Here is a 23,240-nt window from a genome sequence, read left to right as displayed (position 1 = left end):
GTATAGGATCAAGAGGTAAAAAGCGAGAAGTTCAAAAGAAGATAAAATTATAAATTTTGAGTTAAAAGAAGAGGATTTTCATTACAGAATTTTCTTTGTTTTAAAAATTTGTCAATAATCAATTTATTCAATTTCCTTTCATAAGATTCCCAAAATATCAGGATATTTGCGGGTTTTGTATTAACTTAAAATTTTAATTAAAATCACATAAGTACAAATACGGGAAATTCAGTGTTGGGTTCTTTTTTTATTGAAACGCCTACGTTTTTACTCTCTTAAATTAATAAGCAAACTTCTGTCAAGAATGAAATTCTTAAAAAAAAAAAATAAGATCACTATGATTTATATTTTTCATGCATAAACCTGGATAAAGATTCTTATCTTAATTTTCAAATTTATCTTGAGTGGAGAATAAATGATTAAATAACTATTTTGTAATATCATACCATGATCTGCAATAAAAAAGATGCAATAATAATTGTATTTTTTGGACGAATGAATAATTTTATTACAAGAAAATTGACAGAATATTAAAGCTCAATTTTCTTTAATTTCAAGTCCAAACACTAAATCAATCCGTCTCGGAAACGCTCTCTGGAATGAAGAAAATTTAAAGACCAAAAAGTAATTGAGCACTTCTCATTTCCTTGGCTATTTGAAAATGAAAATTAACGATCAAATCATATTCGTGCACAGAGGCCTGAATTAATATCCGTTATGCGCCAGCAGAATAATTGAATAACTCACAAAAGTCATCGTCGACGGCGTCTGCAGGAAAGCGAGCGATTCATCTTGGTGATGCCAAGCCGGTATTAACGTCAGCCGCCGTAAAAATCGCGAAGAATGATACGTTCATAAAACAAGCATTTTATGAAAGTTATAACAACGCTCGGTGAGTGACGAGAGCGTCTCTCAGAAAAGGAGACGCTCGTCCACCCTGGCCTCTGCTCCAGTTGCGTCATTCGCACCCCGAAAGGTCTCTCTAGAGGTGGTGTCTCTCGCTTCTAATCGCATTATCCAACCTAATTAACCGGCAGCGTAGCCGTAATTTGAAACTTAAAGATTAGCAGCTCCCCAGCACTTTCGCACACCAAGGCCACGCTCCGAGCAGAGCTTTCTGCAGATTACCGAGACTCAAAGTTTTAGGTTTCAGTCACAAAATAAAATAGCTCCGACTCCTCTTACTTTTAAGCAAATCTTTCTGCGGTAATTAAACGAATGTTGAAATGGGAAATTCCAAACTTTATGAAGAAAGTTAGTTGAAATTATATAAAATAATTTATAACTTAAGCACTAAAATAACTAAAATAAACCACAGTGAAATACTAAATTATCTGAATTCAAGATCAAAGATTCAAGATATATTTATTTTGTTCAACATTTTTTCACCAAATACACAGTAATAACCGCTTTTTAAATTAAGTCAATGCATTATTTAGAATCTCGTCATTTCAGCGGGGAATTCTAAGATTTGTTGATAATATATTTATTTTATTTCAATGTAATCTATTTAATTATAATTATTCTATTTTATTACATATTATTCTACTTTAATTTTATTCCAATATTTTATTTAAAACCTTTGTTGCTGATTATTATTTAATTTATTTTATGTATAAAGTGGAATGAAAACTTGCTATTTAGACGCTTCCTATAATCAAAGTTACTGTTTTTTTTATACCTTTCTTCCAAAAAGTATAAATAATCAATCAACCCATCAGTTCCCTAAGAAAAAACGACTACAGTCTTTTAAGATTATGGTCAATGAGGGTTTAGCGCTTAATATTTAGGATCCGATTTAATGAAACAGTCTAATTTTTACACTTATTTGAAAAGAAATTATCATGTAGGAAGGATTTTCTAAGCGTGGAGATTCCACTTTTTCACTTTGCACGCTCACGTTCTTCTTTTGCTGCTCAAATAACGAATTCCAATCGAATGTAGCACGCAGCCGAGATCCATCGGAACGCGCGTGTGTATAAAATGGATACTCGTGGTCCATTAGAGGTATCCAATTTTAATTCGAGTCGTCGTTTTATTGGTTTAACGACCGGCGCGAGCGAATACCTTGGGTCTAATGCGAGCGCATTAATTCGCCAACATGTGCCTGGCGGGTGTTCCGTACATAAAATCCATTATGTATACATAGTGTGAGTGTGTGTACGGCCTGCACTGATTAAACAGCATTTTCTGCGGCCAAGAGAGCCACCGCGCGATGACCCAGTTGCTCACAGAAAAAGCGCCGACCAGAGTGCCATATGCATTTTGACCCTTTCCAGATTCCGCTCTCTGCTCCGATAAATTGGCCGAGGAGTCGCAAGTGGATCGAGCCACTCGAGACTTTTGTGCCTTGTTAGCTGCGCTTTCGGCAAGTTTTTTTTTCTGATCGACCAGATTGTGTTTGCTTTGCGCGCACCGCCGATTTTTGCTGCCGTGCTCGCTTTTCCAATCATGCTTCAATTATGCAAGGCATGAAATTGATAAAAAAAATATATATACGAGCATATATGGGTTTTGATTTTTGTTAAAGGTATAGGAAATTAAAAAAAAAAGACTTTTTATTTTTTTTTTATCATAATGAAATTTTGCAATTTTTTATGATTTTTATTGGTTCAAATTGTTACACATGATTCACATTAAATTGTTGTAATTGACCATTTATATCATTTATGTGAGAGAGAAGAAAAGAATTTTCGGACAAAATGGCACCACCAATAGCAAGAATTTGATTAAAACTTCCGAGATCAAAAAGACTTCATCCGCCACAGTGAGCCTTGGATTTTGTATTCAGTTTTTCGTAATATTAATAAAGATTTTTTTTTCTTAAATTTATATTTCTTTTAACTGACTATGAGGGTGATTTATGGCCCACAATTCTGTAATGTGGACTTTTTTCTAGCTCTTTGAAGGTTTAATAACTCTTTTTTTTTATAACTCTTGACTTCAAGAATGCTCAAGAAAAGTGCAATAACAATCAACTATTCATATGTAGTTAAACGTTTAAACACTGCAAATTTTAAATTTTGCCATAAACAACTAACAAAGTGTTACACTCAACAAAGGTTATATTTTATCATCGCCTCAATTATGCCAAATATTCCAAATTAAATATCAAACTCACTTAAAAAAGGACATTTTTAAAGTATATTTTTAATTTTAATTTCACACATTTCTTGTTTCATGGAAAGAATGTAATGCATTTATCAAAGAGAAACTGATTTTTAATTAATAATTTGAACTACGGTTCAGATTGATTTTTGAGAAAGTAGGATTAAGTCCAATGTGTCTGGGGAAAAGAATATGTGTCTGATTTCGTTCGCCGGCGCGAAAATAAGCAAGAGTGATTTGCCTGATCCCCTGTTGCTTCTCTCGACGGAAAGTGAAAAAAAGCCTCGTTTCTTCTTTGTTCGCCGCCTGCGCCCGACGCCTATCATTCCATCACTCGGCCTGCCATTGATTTGCCATTAAAGATCTCCCACTGCGAGACTTTTCGCGCCGGGATTCGTCCGTCGCTCGGTCGCGGGCAGTCGTTTCGGCGCAAAATCAATCGCTTTAAATGGGAAATCGTCGGGGCGAGACGTGAAACAAAATCGTTTATATACGACAACAGTTGGCGACGGATTGGAAATAAAATAAAACCGTCTGCTGACTCGACGCACAATATTTATTTTATTGCCGGGCCGTGCAGGCGCAAGATGCAGACCCGTGCGATGGGCGTGACGAGCGGGTTGCATAAACCAACAGGCTGCAATAAACTGCTCCCTAAAGTGCTGCTGGCGGGAGCTTTTAATGAACTCGGCGCTGCACCCGAGGGCTTAACTGAAAAATTTAACGCACGGCCAACGCTTTTGTTGATTTTGGCTCAATATTAGTGTAAAAAACATACATTATGTAAATCACTTTTTATCTTTCATGTATTTTAACAGGATTTTAGGAAGGAGTTTATTGAAATTCTTCTTTGCACCATGCGCGCCTCGCCAATTTTTCCTTAAAAGGTGTTTACACCGCGCCTTGGTACCCATTATGTGTAAAAACTCAATTTATTTAAAAATAAAATATAAAAACGAGGATGCGACAGGATATTTCTTTATGAAATAAATTTGTGTTTGAGTGAAAATATGTAAAAATTGCACAGCAAAAATTCTCAACAACCCTCTCCAACTCTGTCAATGACGTGCTGCAATTCAAATCTGTTAATTGGCCTCCGTCAGCATCATTTGCAGTACAGCCTATTGTTAGCTCTTTTTCATCAGAAAATAAACGGCAGATTTGCAATTTTTAGCGCACAATCGACATTAACTTTATTCGCAGGGAATTTGCATGTGAGCTCGTGGGGATGTTTAAATTGTGCTTACGTATGGGTAGGGTGCGGTGGTGATTTCCCATATCGAATTTTGCTTCTCTCGCTCGCTCGGAATATTTTGCGCTCCGCCACACGGAGCTACACGCGAGTTGTGAGCGACACACTCGCTCTCGCCGCCCGAACAAAAACAAAAAGTTTTCGCAGCATTCAATTTTGCATACAGTAGAGGCCCGCACGAGTTTCAAAGTTTTCAAATTTCGTGATTTGTGTCAAGTCGGCGAGTTTTATTAATGCTTTATAAATCACAAGCTCAAATAATAATAAAAAGAAAGGCATTTTATGGCACGGAAAAAACAGAAACCTGCTTTGCTTCCAATCAATATCTTGTGTGAGTTTTCCTATGTTAATGTAAAAGATCTCTAAAGCTTTTTTAAATTATAAAGAACATTTTTTTAAATTATTTGTTGGAGAAAATTACATTTTGGTTCTTTTGTTCAAAAGATAGAGAATTGTGATAAAATGAAACGGATCAAATATAATTTACATCCATTAATTTTTCCGCACTCCAGAGACGCTTTTAAACTGTTTGACGACGCCTTATCCCTTTCAGCGATTTCAATCTTTCAATTTTTCCCCCCTCGGAGGCACAAACGAGCAACTTGCTCGTGTTGGCATATCAGAGCCGTGAAAAAGCAAACAAGCAGCGACGTTGCAGATCTCTAGAAGGTGTGCGCGCCCACCCTGCTCTGTTTCGCCCGCCGCAAGTCAGGAAGGAAGCCGAAGAATAAATAGGGAGGCGCACACGTGTGACGTCAGCCGGAGACAGGGTAAACACTGGCAGTGATACACTTGGCGGCCGGGCCGACAACTTTCGGCATCGAACGCTGGGCGCGTGTATTGAACAAGCCATTATGCGTTGTGCGGCGGGGCCGTTTAATGTATGTATCCGCGCACAGTAAAGACTCGGGGCACAATTGCGGGTCCGCGAATTCGGCGTTGCCTTGACAACATCTTCTGCCAAGACCAAAGAATGCAAATTCGACTCCCTTTTATATATTGCGGCTACCCCTTTTAACTCACTCCCGCTATTGAATCCCTGTGCCGTTCGACGTCCCAGTTTTTAGTTCCAGCAAAATTGAGCAAAATAATAAAAAATGAAAATTGAAGTCTGAAAAATGTTTAAAATCAGCCATAAAATTTAAGTTTGAGCAAGTTCTTTAAATTTTCATTATAATAAATAACTGAATAATTTAACTATCCATTTTTTTGTGAATTTCAACATAAAAATCTATTTTTTTTTAACGTCCGCCGTATTTTACTTTTAATAAACTTTTAAATTTCAAACTGATGTTCAGCCAATCTTTGGAGGTTATTTGGAATTTCTGACCTATTTTCTTTTTTCTTTTGAAAATTACAAAATTTACAAAGCCAAAAGTAAGAATTTCAAAGTTTATTTTAATATTATAAATTTTCCTTGGATGAATTTTCAGACTTCAAATTTAATAAAATACTCTTCGAATTGATGGCATCAGTTTAGAAAATTTAGCATGAGTCGTTGTCAAACGGTGCAGGGATTAAATACATTTGCCTCTGTGTTCGTTTCCTTTTTTTTTGTCATGGTTTTTCTTTCCCTTTTTTCGAACGTTTCTCGGTTTTAAATAAGTTTGTATCAATCGTGGCCTATCTGATTACAACAGAACTCGCTCTCGCTCCCCGGAGAACGACCCACACGAAAATAGCACACAACCGCACACAAAAGCCAATTTCGATAAAAGCAATAAGTATTGATGTTTGACTTGTATTGATTGGCCACTCCGACCGACTCAGGTGGAATATTATTTATTTCAACCACTGTTTTTTTTTTCATTCTCATACTGGGAAATTGAATACGCGTGACTGCAGTTTAAAATGTAATCCCGGGAGCATGCGTGGTGAAAAAAAAAATAATAAAAAAAAATAAAAAAAATCCACAACCCAAAACTATTCATGTTTGTTAGTGCTTTTTAATACAATATGAAAGTAAAATGTTTTAAAAATTTTTAAAATAGTTCAGATTATAATTTTTTTAAATTTGATTCACTTAATTTATTTTCATAAATTATTTTTAAAATTTGTCTGCATGTCGCGGTAATCAACTTACCGGCCAGAAGCCAGAAACAGAACATTTTTCAAGCCCTCTGACCCTACCAGAATAGAGCCCTAGGCCTTCACCACCATAAGACAATAAAAGAGTTGCAATTATTATCAGCAAAGCGCACAAACACAGTCGGTTATAAATCAGAATTGTTACTTGATTATTAAAAAATAAAATCAATAGTGTGAAATTCCATTATTCTCACTTCAAGAAAAATAACAAAGTTTATTTTTGTTTGAGAAATTAATATAATTATGCATCGTGACTAAAACTTATATTTTATTTACCATCAATCTCGTCCGTTTATTTTCACTTTCCGTCTCTCCATAAATCGCACTTTAATTTACGAAGATAAATTGTGAATCGAGTTAACGTAAACCGAGCCGCGTTTGCAAAGTGGTGAGGCAAACCATGTCTAATTATCGGTTGTTTACTCGTTGAGCAGGCAGATTAATGAGCGCCTGCGATGAGTAAGACGGCTATTAAAAGACGTGCAAGTAATCGATACATTACTATGTGAGATGTTGCTCTTCATTTTCGCAAACGAGCAACCTGCTAGAGTTTCCATCGAGACGCCAGGTGCTTCTTCTTGAGTGCGTGAATTTGCGTATCGATTGCCTCGGCGCCCCACGCGGCCGCTTTTCCATCAAGTGACCCATATATTCCCAAGGTGGACACGGAGAAAGTTTGAGTGAGTGGATCTTTAAAAATTCATAAATGCCATAGTTATAAGTCGATTCGATTCTATTTCGAGGCCGCATTCGTGACTGCAAAGCTAAACTCTTGCACGTCTGGTGGAGCAACCAGCAACCGGTGAAAGAGTCTCTTTCAAAAGTGGACTAAAATTGATAAATTCCTGAAAGAATAATGTCACAAGAGAGCAAGAAAGCTATAGAATCATCTTCTATTGTCTTAAAGAACTAACTTTCAAAGAAGTAAGCATCAATAATTAATTTCTATCTTGTTTTTTGTGCAAAAGTGTTGTTCAAATACAACTAAATTTTAACAAATAAGTGTAATATTAAAAAAACAATTAATAGTTTCTTTGTGTCGAGAATAGTCCTGAAATTACGTAAACAGCAAAACAGTAGGCAAAGGTAATATTAATAATTTTATTATTTATCAGTATAAACCACTAAATATTCCAAAATTCTAAAAAAAGTGGAAAATTTTATAAAAATCTTATTAATTTCTAGGGCAAGTGATTCTGTGTTTTTTATTTTTTTTTTCGTACAGAAGTGTCATGTTTGCGTTGTTGAGTGTTAAGTTATTCCAGTTCTAGTATTAATTTTTCAAAGAAATTTACCGTGAATTCAGAAATAAAGTGAAGAAACCTCTGCTCGGAAAACAAATTAAATTGTCCAATTAAAATTTGGACCTTTGTTTTCCGACAGTGATTTTCTCAATCTGAATCCAAGTAAACACATTTCTTTGTTACAAAAATTCATAAAGATCGTTTTTACTTTTTCAGAATTAATACATTTCTCAAGGATCTGGTGCTACATTGAACTGCACAATTGTTTAGATTGAATTAAAAAAAGAAACCCAACGAGACTTTATTTACCAATGCCATACATTTAGAAGTTTTAGAAAATTCCAGAATAAAAGGATTTCAAAACGACCTGCTGGATTATTAGCAAACTTATTCTGGTATCGGGAAAACTTGGAGCGAACGAAATTATCTCTTGCGGCCTAATGGCACATGTGACCCTCCAGCCGTGCGCTCATCTGGCGCAAGAGCCGGTGGTTGGCTCCGTTTTGAGGAAAAAGTGGCGGCGGTGCTCAAAGTCATTATTAGGGTATTATTATGCTCAATCGATAAAATGACCGACCTTCACAGCCATTGCCAAAGGACATATAAGCGACCCCGACCGTAACCATCAATTATTCGGCTGGTGAATATCATGGGGTCAATATGCGGGACATAAATTAATATTAAGTTGCCTCAAGTTCGGCTATTAATTAATTTAATTAAATGTCACTTAGAAACTAACTAATTAGTGATTAAGCATTACAAATTGTGGTTGTTTTTATAAATTATTATGCTAAACCATTTTGATTTATGAAATGAAATGAAATCATTAAAATTAATAACGCCATTGGTTCAATTTAGTGAATATTAACCAAAAACAGAACCAATCTATTTTTTGAACCAATTTAAACTTTTAAAAATCAGACTAATTATAAAATAAACAAAGCTAGTGTCAATTATACTATAAGTGAATAATGCCCAACATTATTTTACAAAATAAATAGTTGTTGCAGTTTTGTAAAGGGGCTAGGAGCAGTTATTTTATGACATATTTTCTAATTTATTATCTATTTTTAATAAAAGAGGAACCTAACACTTAAATTGGTTCTAATAATTATCCCAAATCTCAATTTGTATTAAATAATCTGAGTTTTATTGCATAATTAAAAGTTTCTATGGCTTCTTTTTCTGACCAACACTGAAGTAAAAAATAAATAAAAAATATAATACCACCTATTCATTGCTCATTAAACCAGAATTTGAATTTATATATTCATTTTTTACTCTACTGCTTTGCTTTCATGTGCTTCACATCATAAGTGCAATTAGTGTTTCGCTCTGCAAGTGCAAAAGCAAACAAATTTTTCCTCCATTTGGCTGCGAGATGTTCCTCGTCTCAGTCTAAAGAATACTTTACCAAACTTGAATTGCAGAAACACAGTTTTAACTCGAGCACTTGCTTCCTCCCTTCTCAATTCGCTTATTTCTGCCTTGCTCGTTCGATCAAATTTTCATTAAAAATTCTCAGCAGAGAGGGTGCGAGCGAGATGACAATCGGGAAAATGAGAGACGCTTTCATCAGCACGCTCCTCTCTCGCTTTTTAGCCAAAATCGCCTGCCGGCGAGAGCGAGAGATGCCGTCGGAGCACTTTGCGCATTGCATAAATAACTTTGTTTTGTGCGGAAAAAATTCCGCTCATTCCGAGCGAGCAGTCCTTTTGTGTTGCGTAAAATCTGCACGAAATGTTTCTAAATGTATGCACAAGGAAATTGAGAGTTAAAAAATTCAAGGCACTTTTTAATCTCGAACAAGATTTCCGCCGCTTTTATAGTGTTGTTTTATTATTTCAAATATAACGGAAATTTGGAGAGATTGTATTATAATTTGAATGGTCGCCGAGAGAGACTTGCATGTGAATTTTTAACATTTATATATACACAAGTTTAAGTTTTTTTCTATATTCATGTCAGGATATTTTCCGTAGCTCTTTTATTTTTCAGCTTTTCTACGGCCTCGTGTGTAAAAACCTTGAGACGTGCATGCACGGTGAAATATAAATATATCTTTCCAGATGTATAAATTTTTTTATTTCCGCTCGCTCTGGCTGCGCGAGTTACACAATTCTTCGATTTGCATAGTCGCGTTTCAGATCTACTTACACGTCAAGTGGGTGGGTGAGTGTATTTGTTGTGCTGTACCAGAGCAATGTGGCAGTTTATTGTTGGCCTGGCAAGTGCGCAGAAAAGAGGCGGATCAAGAAGAGAGGAAATAAGCTGAAAATGTATAGAAAAGAAGACGAATGTGCAAGAGTTGGAAAATAAACATGCATAAATCATTTAGCTGCAAAGAGTCCAGGAGACAAGAGAAATCTGATATTCCTGAATGTTACACAATCATTTTTCCTTTTCAATTGAATCAAAAATTTAAACCATTAATTTTTTTACTTTTAATGAAAAAGGGTGGAGGCTGAATTTCAGATTTTCCAACTTTTGATCATTTGGCATTTGTATTTTCTTATTTTTCTATATTATTAAACACAGAAATAAGCCAAAAAACTACTGCATTAACTAGTTGAGACAATTTGATTAAAACTGGAGCAAGTAAAGTTTAACTTCTAATTAAAGTAAATTAACAAGAAAATTTTTTGAAGTATTTTGCATCTCTCTTTTACTTTCATACATTTTTTATTGAATAAAAGTTATACATAAAAGAATTTCCGCCATATCCGCGATGATGCAGTGGAGCGTAAAGTGTGAGATTTGCTGGGTCGCAATATTGAATTTTATTTATTTTATGCCTTTTTCATTTTACGGCTACGTGGAACACGCGGAATGTCTCCGCAGAGAGGCAAAAGTATATCGGGTTGAGGAGGAAATGAAAATGCAACGTAATGTGCGCCTGGCGGGTGGTTTAATGGCCGCAGCTGGACCCATCTGACTGCCATTTTTCGTACTTGTTGCAGATGGAGATGAGAAACAGGAGGCTGCGCTTCAAGGCTTTTTGAGTGCGATGCTGGCTTTGGCCGTGCCGCTCACGGTCATCAGCGTCCTCGGACTCCTGCTCAATGGATACATTCTGCTCGTCGTCGTGCTCACCAAACAGGTGAGTACAAAAAGCTCAAAAAAATTTACATATTTTATCCGGAAAAGAAGAATATCTTGATTCAAAACAAAAATTAATAGGGAAATATATTTATTATGGAAACATTTTATGCAGGACTTTAATTAATAATGACACTTTTTACAAACAATCAGGCTTGTCAGATCCAAGTTGAATATTAATTTTTTTTAAATAAATGAGAATCAATGTTACAATGTGTTTGAACCCTTGCGAATAAAGTTTGTAGAAAATATAAATTGATCGAGAAAAAAATGCCATGCTTAGAATATTTATTTGAATTAAAAAAATTACAATTTATACATAATTTAATAATAATATTATGAAAAATTCAATTATAAATTTAAAATATATAAATCAGAATTTTTCCTCTTTACTTTATAAGAAGTATTTTTTAACTTTATTACAAATTTAAATTTGAAATTAAATAAAAATACCTAATTTCTATGACAATCTAGAGGGTAAAACTGATAACATAAGGACATTTAGTTATATTGAAAATATATTAAAATCAGCAACTGACAGATTCAACTAGTGAAGTGAATGTTTCTTAGGTAGCAGGAAAACAAGTTATCGAAAAATAATTTCTCAATTCTTTATTATAATGGTGTACGCGTGAATTTACAGTGACTCTTAAGTTCAACACGTGAGACACGCATTCCTGCTCAATACCAAATGTGTGTGAACAGAGTTCTCTAGAGGAGAACAAACACATAGAATATTAGGCAAAACATACGGCTTAGTTTGAATGACAAACGATGTGTAGGATGAAAGCACCTTAGCGAAACAACGTTTTCGACGCCGCACTGCAGCGACCGCGAACAATGCGCTAAACGCTGATCCAATTTTCTCAACACCGGCAAACGATTCATTCAGTCCGAAGCTCTCTCTGCGACGCAACAGTTGATTTCCTTCGTCTCCGAACCGAGAAATTACATTCAACAATTGTTACCAGGAGAAGAGCCGAGAGAGAAGGAGCTGCAGACGTTGTCAATATAATTCTCGCCTAATCCCTCCTGGGAGCAAATCCACTTATCCCGCTGCCTCCCCGGGCCTTTCGCAGCTTTTTTCCGGGCCGTTTCTCGCACACGAGGGTCTGACGGTCTAACCTTGATGTGTCTGACGGATTTCGGCTGACTCGTTCTCTCTAATAATACGGACGACATCGTGTGCAAAAATTCTCCTAATTTTTATTAAGGTCCAGACCAGAAGCTGAGTTGAAGAAAAGGAGAAATTTTGGTTAAAAACATTTTTCTATAAACTCTATATATGATATTTTGAATAATTTGAATTGTTATATACTGACGGAATAAATTTAAGGTCAACAATTTTTTTGCGCAAAATAATTACTACTATAATTACTGACCAATGGTACAGTGCAACAATTTGAGCTGCGTAATCATTTGCAATTAATTAAAAATAAAAATAAAATATAAAATAAAAAGCTAACACTCAAGGTGGATCTCATGAAAATTCAAAACTAGGCTTCCTCCTTGCAAAGAGAATATTACACACATAGTATAATTTTGAGCAAAAAAATATTCAAAAAAAAAAAAAAAAAAACTATTAAAGAGATAATCAACTTAAAATTGAATGACCTTGACCTCAATAGAATTCTAAATCTACTGTGCAATAAAATTTTTTTTTTAATAAAATTCAATTAGTTTTTTATTTGTTGATTTGAATTTAAAATTCGGCTTTTCCTCGATGATTTTTTGAGTTTATATTGTTTAAGAAAAAACAATATCCTGCTCTACTTGTTTCGGCTGCTGGCTGCAGCCATAATTCATGAGATTTCTCGGCGGTGCGGTGTTGCGTCATGATTTATTTTCGTTTTGTAACTATTGAGGAATAAATAGTAAAAATAATACCTGATTGACCTACATATCGAAATTCATAAAATTGCCCTAGACGAGTGAGTAGGGATCGAGTTTGTAATTTCCTCACGCAGTACAAAACGCGCCCTGTTGGGAATTTGTTGTGTTCTCATTTTCACCACTAATTGACTGCAAGATGGATTGGGGAGTTACGCGGCGGAACAGCCCCCGTCCCCTTGTCCTGTCAAAAGTTGCAAACTCTCCCGGTAATGAGCCGCTGTTGACACACACCCTGTTTCCCAATTTTATCCGGCCGGATTATTGGCCTCGCCCGGTTTAATCCTTTCAAAATGTTCAACATTTGAGTTTGCACGATTGTGCCACATTTGACACAGAAATAAATCCTCAATAAAAGGCAATAATTCCAACGGACAAAAATTCCAATTAATTAAGCGCGGGTTATTTCGGTCCATTTGCGTGGGTGTTAAGCGCAATTATTTGCCCGTGGTTAATTCCTGCAGCAGCATTTGCATTTGTAGCGAGTGTGTTCATGAATTGTTCAAACAGCAATTAACACCTTGACGTACATAGGCAAATAGCACACGCCTCCGTGCCTCGCTCAATTTGCACATAATTGTTATTCCGGACGTGTTCATCTTTCAAGCGCCGATCTTAATCATCATAATAATGAGACGACGCACAACGGCCACGCGCTCTTCCCGTAATTACTGCCGAGAGCTCCCTTAATGAGAATGAACTGACTCTCTCTTTCTCCAAAGTGTAACAATTTTGTCCTCCAAGCCGTCTAGTTCTTAACTCTTAATTGCAATATTCATGCTGATAATAAAAGTCACTTAGAAAAATTAATGCAACAAAAGAATGTGTTGCAAGTTTATTACTCCGTCTGCTTTAAATTATTTTAATTATTATTGTTGTTTATTTGTCCAAATTGTTACATCACATTGTTTACATACAAATTGTTGAAAACATTTATTTGGAAAAAAGGAAATTGTTGGACAAAACGGCACCACCACTAGCAAAAATTTTGCTAAAACTTCCGAGGCCAAAAAGACCCCATCCGCCGCAGTGAGCCTCGGTTGACTAAGTTTTGTTCTTAAACTGGCACTGATCACAAAGTTTGCCACAAGTGGGCCTTGCACAGGGTGGGGAACTGTTCCACCGGGCAGGTTTTCAGAGCGTCCGGAAGGGCATTCCAGGGCCCGACGACCCTGAAGGAGAAGGCGTCCTCGGCAAACTTGCACCGGACATCGGCAGGCTGCAGTTTTTTGGGGCCCAGAGGGTCATCTGTTCGGAGGGGCCGGCGCTCGGTGATGCGCTCACGAGATGAAAATCCCATTTATTATTAAGTTTACAAAAATACGTGACCTATTATTGCTATTATTTATTACTTCATTAATTGCAAGAGTTACTGCACAAAAAAATATTATTGAAATAATTTCTCAATATATAGTGGATTTTCTACTACCTTCTTAACTTGATTAATTAATAAATTAAATAAAAAATATAATAAACTGCCATCCTTGAACGAAAATTTTATTTATTTATTCGGTATATGACAGGTTTTTTTGTGGCATAAATAATGTTTATTTAATGAAAAAACGATTTTAATAACCTCGCTTTGCCCTTAAAAAGTGAGATTTTATAAAATTTGATTATGTATCATCAAAAAATCCGTTCTTGTACTCTATCAATACTTTCAAAGTGTCTTTAGTTGGGAATCTAATTGGGAAAATGAGTTATTGTGGCCATCATCACAAATCTCCTCTGCAAATGCGCCTCACGCCCTCAGCAAAAAGTAGGTCGCAAGAGACCACTCATCAAGGTGTTTGCCGGAAATCTTGAGGTGATTTCTTACGATTGTGCGCTTTTGTGACCAGATCGATTCCCTTTCAGCAGATATAGCGCAGCAGGTCAGTCGGCTCCTTTTTCTCGCACCCTAAGCCTCATCATGACACCAAGTCACGGGATTAACGCAATACCAGAAAGTGCTCTCACGGCTCTGCCAAATGGGCTGCCCTCGAAAAGGGAGCTAGAGAGAGAAGCACCCCACCGATTTTCTCTCCAGAAAGCGGCTTCTTGTTTCATTCGTAATTTCTGTCTCGTGCTGAGAGCAATGTTTCAAAGCGTCGTAACTCATAAACGTCCAATATTTCTCTCTGGTTCGTGCGAGTTTCTATTACATCATTTCTTCCAAAACAAAAGATTTCTTATATTTATCGCTATTTTTTTACTTTATTAACTTCTACTGTTTTCTGTCACTAAGGGCCAGAGACTGTCTTTATAAGAAGATTGGAAGTCAATTTAAAGTTTAAAATTTTGTTATAAAATTCTTTCAGGAAAAACATCTGATACTTTTTCAGATTTTTTAATTTACTTACTCCGTGTAGAATTTCTTATTCCAAAACTAAAACTTTTCTGTTGTTTTTTTCTTCTTTTAGCAATAAAAAAAAATCATGCATTAAAAAGTTTTTTAAGCAAAATATATATTGTATTATGGATTTAAATGGGGGTTTTTTTAATGATCATTTAAGCAAAAAAAATAGAATTTTAATGTTCACAAAATTTTAATTTGCTTTTGTACAATTTAATTTTACTTTTAGTCTGGCCAAAAGCAGACTTTTCCACCAATGCAATTAAAACTGCCATTCTTCCCTGAAAATAACCAAGTAGACAAATTGCCGCACACCGGTGTCAAGCCGGTTGCGTTGCTGCAGCAGAGTTCGTGGAAATTTTAAGCATCAGCAGTTACGGTTTTTATCAGTTTACACAGTACATCATGCAAAAGGAAATCATTAATTTCGCATCTGCCGCTGCTGGCAATCCAAATATTTTGCTTTTGCAAGCGATGCAGCAGTCTGGCCGGCCTTGCAAATTGTGTGCCTGCGACACGTTTCGCAGACCATTACCGCGAAGGGAAAATTCATCGCGCACACCTTTGTGAGAAAATGTCCCCGACCAGCAATGAAACGGCCTTTTGCTGTCAGCCACATGGCCAAACATCCGCCCTCAAAAGGCCTGCCCGACGTGGCCTACATTTTAAAACGAATCAACGCTTCCTTGTTGACTTTACCTTTTGCAAATTTCTGTTTTCCCTCAACACCACAAAAACCACACCGCGCTTCAATGTTTGGCTTTCTCCCTAATAAATTAAACGTTTGTTTACCAATTTTCCATTAAACAGTTTAACATAATTAATGAGGTGAATGATATCAGCATCAGGGCTTGAATTTATATAATTAATTTAAGCCAATATGTTTAATATTGAAACTGATATTTATTTTTGTTTAAGTGTAAAAATATCAGTGCTTTTTTTTTTTTTTTTTTTTTAAATTAACAACCATGTTTATAGACTGATTTAATATGTAATCTAATTCAAATTCAATCTTCAAAATCATTCTTTAAATGCTTTTAAACCATTTTTTATACCTCTTAAAACATGAAAAATAATAATAATCATGATAATGTTTGGGAGGAAAACATGGAATCTTTGGTCAAATACCAAGCACTTTTAGCAAAAATTCTGCTAAAACTAATGCCATCAGCCAAAGTAAGTCTCGACTATTGATGCAAATCATTTTATATATATTCCAATTTTTTCCATTGTTCTAACTTAATTTAATCAATTCAATGATAAATTGAGAAACCCCATCAGCCATCGCACCTCTCATTGATTTTTCAATGTTTTGAATTTCCGCTGCGGAGAATTATTGACACAATGTGAAAAGGAAGCAGTCTTTTGGGTCTAAACTAACAAGCCGTGTGTCTCTCTGCACTCAAAATTTGGGGCCAAGTTCTTGGCCTTGAACGCCGCCGTCGATATACACGTGTGTGTTTGGTGCGTTTCTGTGCATGCCATTGGTTGTAATAACATTATTGACGTACGGAAAGCATCAATAAAGTGGAGCAGGCACCACACGCCGCGTTTTTATTGCATCAAACCTAAACGTTCGCGTATCAATCAGGGGGTCTTGAATTGATCCAATCGGCGCAAGGGGGCTCAAAGTTTGTTTTTCTTTATCGTTGTATGTGTGCCGAGATATAGCCAAATTTATTTACGGCCATTAAGCAGTGGGCTGCAATCTTTTCTTTAATAGTAAGCCAATAAATAAATCATTGGAAAAAAACAAAGACTGATATCGCATGATCGGAAACTTCTATTTACGTTGATTGAATTTTATCATTTCGGATCATGCAAAAATATATAAATGGGAGGAGAAAAAATAAAAAGTGAATTTTGTTGATCTTAAAGAAGTCTTTTGATACAGAAAAGTCTTTTTTTTTTATTGACAATTACATAGGAAGAGCGTGAATGTCTAACATTTATTACAAATATAATATATATTTAGTCACTAGCGGGCTGGAAGGCGGACCTGGTCGTTAAGGAGTCCGTTGGCGCCGAGCCCTGTGACCCGATAGAGGCGTCCCGCTTCCGACTTGCCCGCCTCCGATTTTACGCCGGCCGTGGTCACAAAAAGTTCATCGAGCAAGCGTCCGCCCCAGCAGACCGAGGTCACTTGGGAGGCGGGAATCGGCACTTTTCGCAAAAGTTGTCCTCGCTCGGGATCAATACAAATTACCTGAAATTAATGAAGAATAATTTAATTAAGATTCATTTTTTTTTTTTAGAAAAACGAGTAGTAATTTTAAAACTTCCAGCAAAATTTTAAAAGAAAATCAAACGAGTTACTTGTGAATAATTTGTAATTTAGAGGAAAATCCTGTTGTCATCTTTTCTTATTATGGAAGAAAATTTGTTTAGACCTAATATTTGAATCGATCAAATTATTAACGTGCAATTATTAGAACAGAAATAACATTTAATAAATAAAAATCAGTCCCTGCATGGAAACCGTAATTTCAACTCAGGAGATTTTGCTTAAATTTTTTTCTCTTTAATGATGATCTTCATTGCTGAGAAATTAATAATTAAAAGTAAGCTACTTAAAATTAGATTTTATTAACTTGATTGATGCTTGATGCTTACTCAGCATGCAAAGAGGTTTACCAAGTTAAAAATGAACAAAATTAATCAATAAAATTTTTATATTTAAAAAAAGAAAATAATTGCACAATTTTCATGTGCTTTTAAATAATTATATTTATTTAATATTTAAAAAAAAAATTCATATAACTAGTTACCTGGTTTCCTCCAAAACAAGCAATCCATAAATTTCCGATGCTGTCAATCGTCATTCCATCGGGGACACCCTTGATGTTGTTTTTCTTGAAGTCGAAGATGCACCTGCGCTCACTGAGGTGTCCACTGGCCGGCTCGAGGTCGAAGGCGTCCACCCTCTCGGCCGTTGAGTCGATGTAGTACATTAGGGCGTCCCGCCACGCCAGGCCGTTGCTGATGCCGACGTAGTCGACGTGTTTTTTGGCACCGTTGTTCTCCAAACTGTAAAGGGCTCCGATTTCTGGCTGCGCCTCGTTACCCTTGTCGATGACGGTGCTCATCGTTCCTAGAAAAAAGTAGATAAAAAAGTCTTAATATCTGACAAGTGTAGAAAATAAAGAGTCATTCCCTATTTTCGTAAGAGGAAAATACTTTTTATTTGATCCTCTTTTCCTCTTACATTGTCTTCCTTTTGAACTACAAAATGCTTTTAAAGTTTTAATTCTCATTTTAATGACGAGCTTTTTATTAAAAGAAAATAATTCGGCGAATAGAAGAAGATGGAAATAATTGTGTTGCACTCTCAAGTTATCAAATTTTACAAGAGGGGTTATTAAAAATTTTAATGGCAGCCTCTCTCTCACTTAAGCCGTTCTTTTTGAACTCGCGGCTGGCACGTTTCCAGCAAACACATTTTTCACCCGTGATAATTCTACCTGCGCTATCCAGCAGGCCACTTTAATTTTTTCTTTGCTTTTTAGCGGCTAAAAATGACTTTATTTCGTCATTTGGCACAAGCTCATGATGATCATAAAATCGAAAATACGCCCTCAACAAAAACCGCCGCGTTTGCAATAAATTTTGGGTACTTTAAAGTTAAAAGCTGCAAATGTAGCCAATTAGTGAGAGAAACTTTGTGGCTCGCGCGACCTAAAATCACAGAGAATTTTGGCAGGTGCCCTTTTGTTTCTAAAACGCTTGAGACATCGATCAAGTTTTCGAACGGATGAAAATTCCCATTGGCCCAGCGAGACAATTGGCAACAAAAGCTATTATTGAAAATATGTTCCAACAACTGAGCGTGTTGGAAGAGGCGCCGGTGCCGAAAATAGATCAGCTCTCTCTCTGCACTTGATCAGTCACATCAAAAATAAATTCCCCGCGCTTCTTCTCGTGCAGCCGCTCATCGCGCGACCAGAGTTATGACAACTCGTAAAAGTCGAAAAGCTGCTCGAATTTGCTCTCGCGAGAACAAACACGGACAATGAGAGAAAACACGCCGTTTCTCTTCAACTGAACCCGTAAATAACCCCCGCACCCTCTAATTTGTTACACTTGCTGCCACGTTTCGCGAGAAAGCGTACCCTAAACTTTTTACACCTCCCAGATGTTTCCTCTCACAAGAACGGCGCCTTTAAGGGTCTAATCACTTTCAAAAAAATTGAAATCAGTTGCAAATTCAAGAAATCGTAGCAATTGCAAAAAAAAAGAATAATTGGATATTTTAGTTTTTCAATTACTTTTGCATGAGTTATTCGCTTCTCATTTAAATTTAGCAATTTTTAATCTATTAGTGATGAAATTTATGCAGTGATGGGAGCTTATTTGTTGGAAAATAAGTAAAATTGACAAAATAATAATAATGGCAGAATAATGACTGTTATTAATTGAAACATAACTTTCAATACCACGTATTTACTGAAAATAGCACCCTGATCACTTATTTTTCACCTTTTTGAGAAAATGAAAAGCCATTTACATGTAATCTTGATATTTTCTCTATCACTCGTCTTTAAAAAAATATTTTTTAATTTTTAACTCAAAATTACATATTATATTCAGAAAAAAGGCTTATATTAAAAAAATCTTTAATAGCATTTAAATATTTTTTAAATTAAAATGACCACTTGAGCTGGAAATTATGCATTTGGCCTAACACTAATAAATTTAGAGTTAAATTACGTTAAATTTCCGGAACTATTGTAAGAAAATTTACCTGCCCAAAGTCGACCTTGTGGATCAGCTTTGCCGTCGTTGAACCTGAGGGTGCCGGGGGTGGCAGCCACTGAGCCGAGGACTTTGACGATTTTGCACTGCGTCTGCCCGTCCCAACTGAGCAGAGACAGGTCGGTGCCGTGTCCGACGACAAAGTGTCCGGGCTCGCGGAAAACGGGCACCACGAAGCCCATGGGCCGCGACCCTGGAGGGGTGGTGGAAGTGTGCTTGCCGGTGGAAGGGTGCAGTCGGTGCAGGACGCCCGCCAGCAGGTCGACCCAGTAGAGGGCCTGCTCGGAATCCACCCAATGTGGGCCTTCGCCGAGTTGCACAACTCCTGCCGCTTCCACCGCCTCCACTACTGCCCCCGCTAATTCAGGGTTGGCGCTCATTTTCCTGAAAATGTTGATAAGAAATGATTTTTAATTATATAATTTTTTTTATTAATTAGAGTTTCTTGCATCATTTAATTTGCGTATCATTTCATAACTTTTATAAAACCAACCCGACAAACGATGATTATTATTTGTGTAAATCAAATCTAATCGATAGTTGGATGTGCGATGTGCGTGATATACGTAATCATATTAATAATCTGCTAAGTTTTATATTTGAAAATACAAAATTGTACAATCAATTTTAATTAATTCTTAAAAAATAGAACCAAAAAATTTTTAAAATAAAATTTATTTAATAAATTAAATCATGTATAACTAATTAAGAAAATAATTAAATTTTATTAATAAATGATAAAATTTTTGATGTTAAAAACTATTGTTAATTAAACTGCAATAATAATATATAGCTACAGTAAGCTTTAATAAAATAACGCTCTAATCTAAAATAATTAATTAAATTAGAGTTACAATATTGATGAATGAAATTTTCATTACCAAACTCACTGTAGGACACTGTAGGAGTTTTAAAATTCACTCATAAAATCAGATAAACACATAATTGAAAAATCACCAATTCTGCAATTCTAGATATTTTCCTCAAAATTTCAGATTTTTCTTCATTTTTTTCCAAATTGTGTATGCAAGATTTCATCTAAAACCACCTACTTTAAGATAAATTGCAGTTTTAATAGCTTTAAACAAAATAAATAAATAAACTCCTCATAGGACTAATTTATATTTAAAAAAATAATCACCAACTAAACTTTCTTTGCATAAAATCTTGCAAACTATTTCATATCATATTAAAAACTAATTGAAAATATCATATGCATATAGCATCATATTTTCAAAAACCACGTAGTTTTCCTACACCTCATGAGAGGTCATTAAAAAATAAAGTTAGAAAAGGAGAGTTAAAACATCTTTTGTTAACCAACTTTTAAAATAACAGCACAACATCAAACGAATGCATTAATATTTTGAGCAAATTACTCTTTGTTAAAGATTTTTTAAGTTATACATAATTATTTTATTTGTGGGTTTTGAAGGCTATTCAGGGTTGGTTAGTTTCGATTCAGGTCGAGCTCCAAGGGTTATTTTTCTGCAATTTCGACCTGACCTGCGCCTGCGCCAACAGCAACCGACTTCGCACATGTTGTCTCTCGCCGCAAATAGCTCTCGCGGCCGCAGTACAACAGCGACTGGGCCACGCGCGGCCAAAATAGCTTCGGCAACAATCACCGCCAACAATCGGCGCACGCTCATTGCCGACCCAAGCCCCCGCCGTCCCTCTTCGGCCACCCATTTCCACGTATAATTATTTTTCTGTTTAATCGTCCAGCTCGGTCCAGAGACTTTTTTAGAACACCACCTTTGCTTTGGCCGCACCGCTGTTTTACGACCCATTTTTTTCTAATCTCTTTTCTACGTTTACGACTTCTTTTATTTGTGCACAAACATTCGGAATAATTTTGAGACTCCCCCGGCGCCCATATTTTGAGATAAACAAACACCCTTTTAAAGGTTTCTGGGTTTATGTTCGGGCTGCGCTAATTTCCGTATATTTGATAAACACGCACCCCTTTGATTGATCATTTTTCTGATATTGAGCGCTCCTCGCGTTCCGAACCCGCGCCTTTTCACAGATGCTGCCCGCACACGGTAAAAACAAACATCGGACGCCCTCTGTTGAAAGATGGTATAATTCGCGAGTACTTGACGGGTGGAATCTTAACTTTCTCAAAATAATTGATAACAAATTAATTAAAATCCCCTGTTTGATCCAAAAATTGCAAATACCAAAGCAAAATATTAGTTTGAAATATTTTTTTTACAAGAAAGCAATAATAAATTTACTTATTATTTTTGCCAGGAATAAACATTTCAAAAAGTTCTTGTTTTGTTTATTTTTATTTATCCTCCAATACGCTGAAAAAATAAAACAGCCAAGGTCACCAGTGACTAATTGTGTGAGCAGTTCAAACAAAATAGACACCCCCAACAATGCTATGAATGTGGCTTAATTGGACAGAAAAAATTAAACAGAACAATTTTCTGGATCAAAAATGAAATCACACGCCCTTTTCTTAAAGAAAAAAAAACTAACTAGAAGATTTTTATGCCTCTGCAAATTACGTAATTATTAAATGTTTAAACGATTATCCTTTGAGATCAAGAAAATTTATTATTTTGATTCAATGTATTTAATGAAAGCTTTAAAAATTGTGAAAAATGGCCAAAAAAATACGCAAAAACTCGGTATTAATAAATTAAACAAAAGTGTAACATTTAAAGAACACATTAATAAGGCAGAAGTTTTGCACACACAAAAATAAGGCTTACTTACTCGCAGGGATATCAATGAAGCACTGGGATTTGGTTCGCTTCGATAGTGTGTTGGTTGTCACCGCAAGCAGGCGAGTATTAATGCCGCACTTGTGCGTGAGTTGTGATTAATTAAGCGTTCGACCAAACAATGCGAACGCCGATAAAATTATGAGCGCGAGAGAGCACCGGAGCGCCGATTAGATAATAATATTATGAAGAGCAGCCTTGGCGCTCGATCATATGGTGGGTGGCAAAGGGAAGCTTCTCAAGGCCGCACTCGGAGAAAGAAAGAAAAAAAAACGGGATCGCTGCTGTGATTCTTCTCCGCTCTCTCTCGTCGCCGAACCACTTCTCCCCAATTTCCTGCTGATAGAGACGCGGCCTTTCTATGTGGACCAGTTGCCCACGACCTTCCTCAATTCACTAAAAAAAAATATAACTGAAATACACTGACAAGCAGAATTTTTCAAATAAATTATGCAATGGTCGAATAATAGGAATTTTGTTGCTAAAAAAATAATATATCAAGTAAACATAATAGCTTAACACTGACCAAGAAGAACTGAATGCCCTTCAAAATTATATGATTTCAAACGGTGTCTACACTTAAAATTAGTAATTTTAAGTGTACAAGGACATTAATTTTGCATTTTTAATATAAAAAACCGAATGAAAATGAAAATTGGGTACAATATAACAAAATTCCTTAATGTTGCTTGAAAAATTTATCCCTTATTGGACAGACAGAAAAATTATTT

General features: G+C 35.9%; 2 protein-coding genes across 4 annotated transcripts in view; one reads left to right on the top strand and one right to left on the bottom strand.

Moving 5' to 3' along the window:
• LOC132200492 (uncharacterized) overlaps positions 1–23,240 on the top strand; it is a 68,888-nt gene that overhangs the window by 29,470 nt on the left and 16,178 nt on the right. Inside the window, exon 2 of the mRNA XM_059625983.1 lies at positions 10,653–10,792. Coding sequence (XP_059481966.1) covers positions 10,700–10,792 — 93 coding nt within the window. The 5' untranslated portion in view covers positions 10,653–10,699. The remainder of the gene's footprint in view (positions 1–10,652; positions 10,793–23,240) is intronic.
• On the bottom strand, positions 16,885–22,725 carry LOC132200493 (regucalcin-like). Of its 3 annotated transcripts, none has more exons than XM_059625988.1 (4): positions 22,498–22,725; positions 19,758–20,152; positions 17,785–18,107; positions 16,885–17,222 (listed from the first exon to the last, which is right to left on the bottom strand). In XM_059625988.1, exons 2-4 carry the CDS (start codon positions 20,146–20,148, stop codon positions 16,995–16,997), a joined length of 942 nt encoding a protein of 313 aa, XP_059481971.1. In that variant the 5' UTR covers positions 20,149–20,152; positions 22,498–22,725; the 3' UTR covers positions 16,885–16,994. The 3 variants fall into 3 exon arrangements, with proteins under 3 accessions (XP_059481971.1, XP_059481970.1, XP_059481967.1); XM_059625987.1 differs by having other exon boundaries at positions 22,502–22,722; XM_059625984.1 differs by lacking the exon at positions 22,498–22,725 and adding an exon at positions 21,275–21,435.

Source organism: Neocloeon triangulifer, unplaced genomic scaffold (assembly GCF_031216515.1).
Source record: "Neocloeon triangulifer isolate White Clay Creek 2 clone unplaced genomic scaffold, ASM3121651v1 ptg000014l, whole genome shotgun sequence".
NCBI classification, from domain to species: Eukaryota; Metazoa; Arthropoda; class Insecta; order Ephemeroptera; family Baetidae; genus Neocloeon; species Neocloeon triangulifer.
This window is presented reverse-complemented; position numbering and strand designations above follow the sequence as displayed.

Coding starts and splice junctions, on each gene's coding strand:
- LOC132200493 (XM_059625984.1), bottom strand. CDS start 21,420: ATGAGCGTGCGCCGATTGTTGGCGGTGATTGTTGCCGAAGCTATTTTG. Junction 18,108..19,757: donor ACAAGGTCGACTTTGGGCAG/GTAAATTTTCTT, acceptor ACTTTTTTCTAG/GAACGATGAGCACCGTCATC. Junction 17,223..17,784: donor CTTGTTTTGGAGGAAACCAG/GTAACTAGTTAT, acceptor CATTAATTTCAG/GTAATTTGTATTGATCCCGA.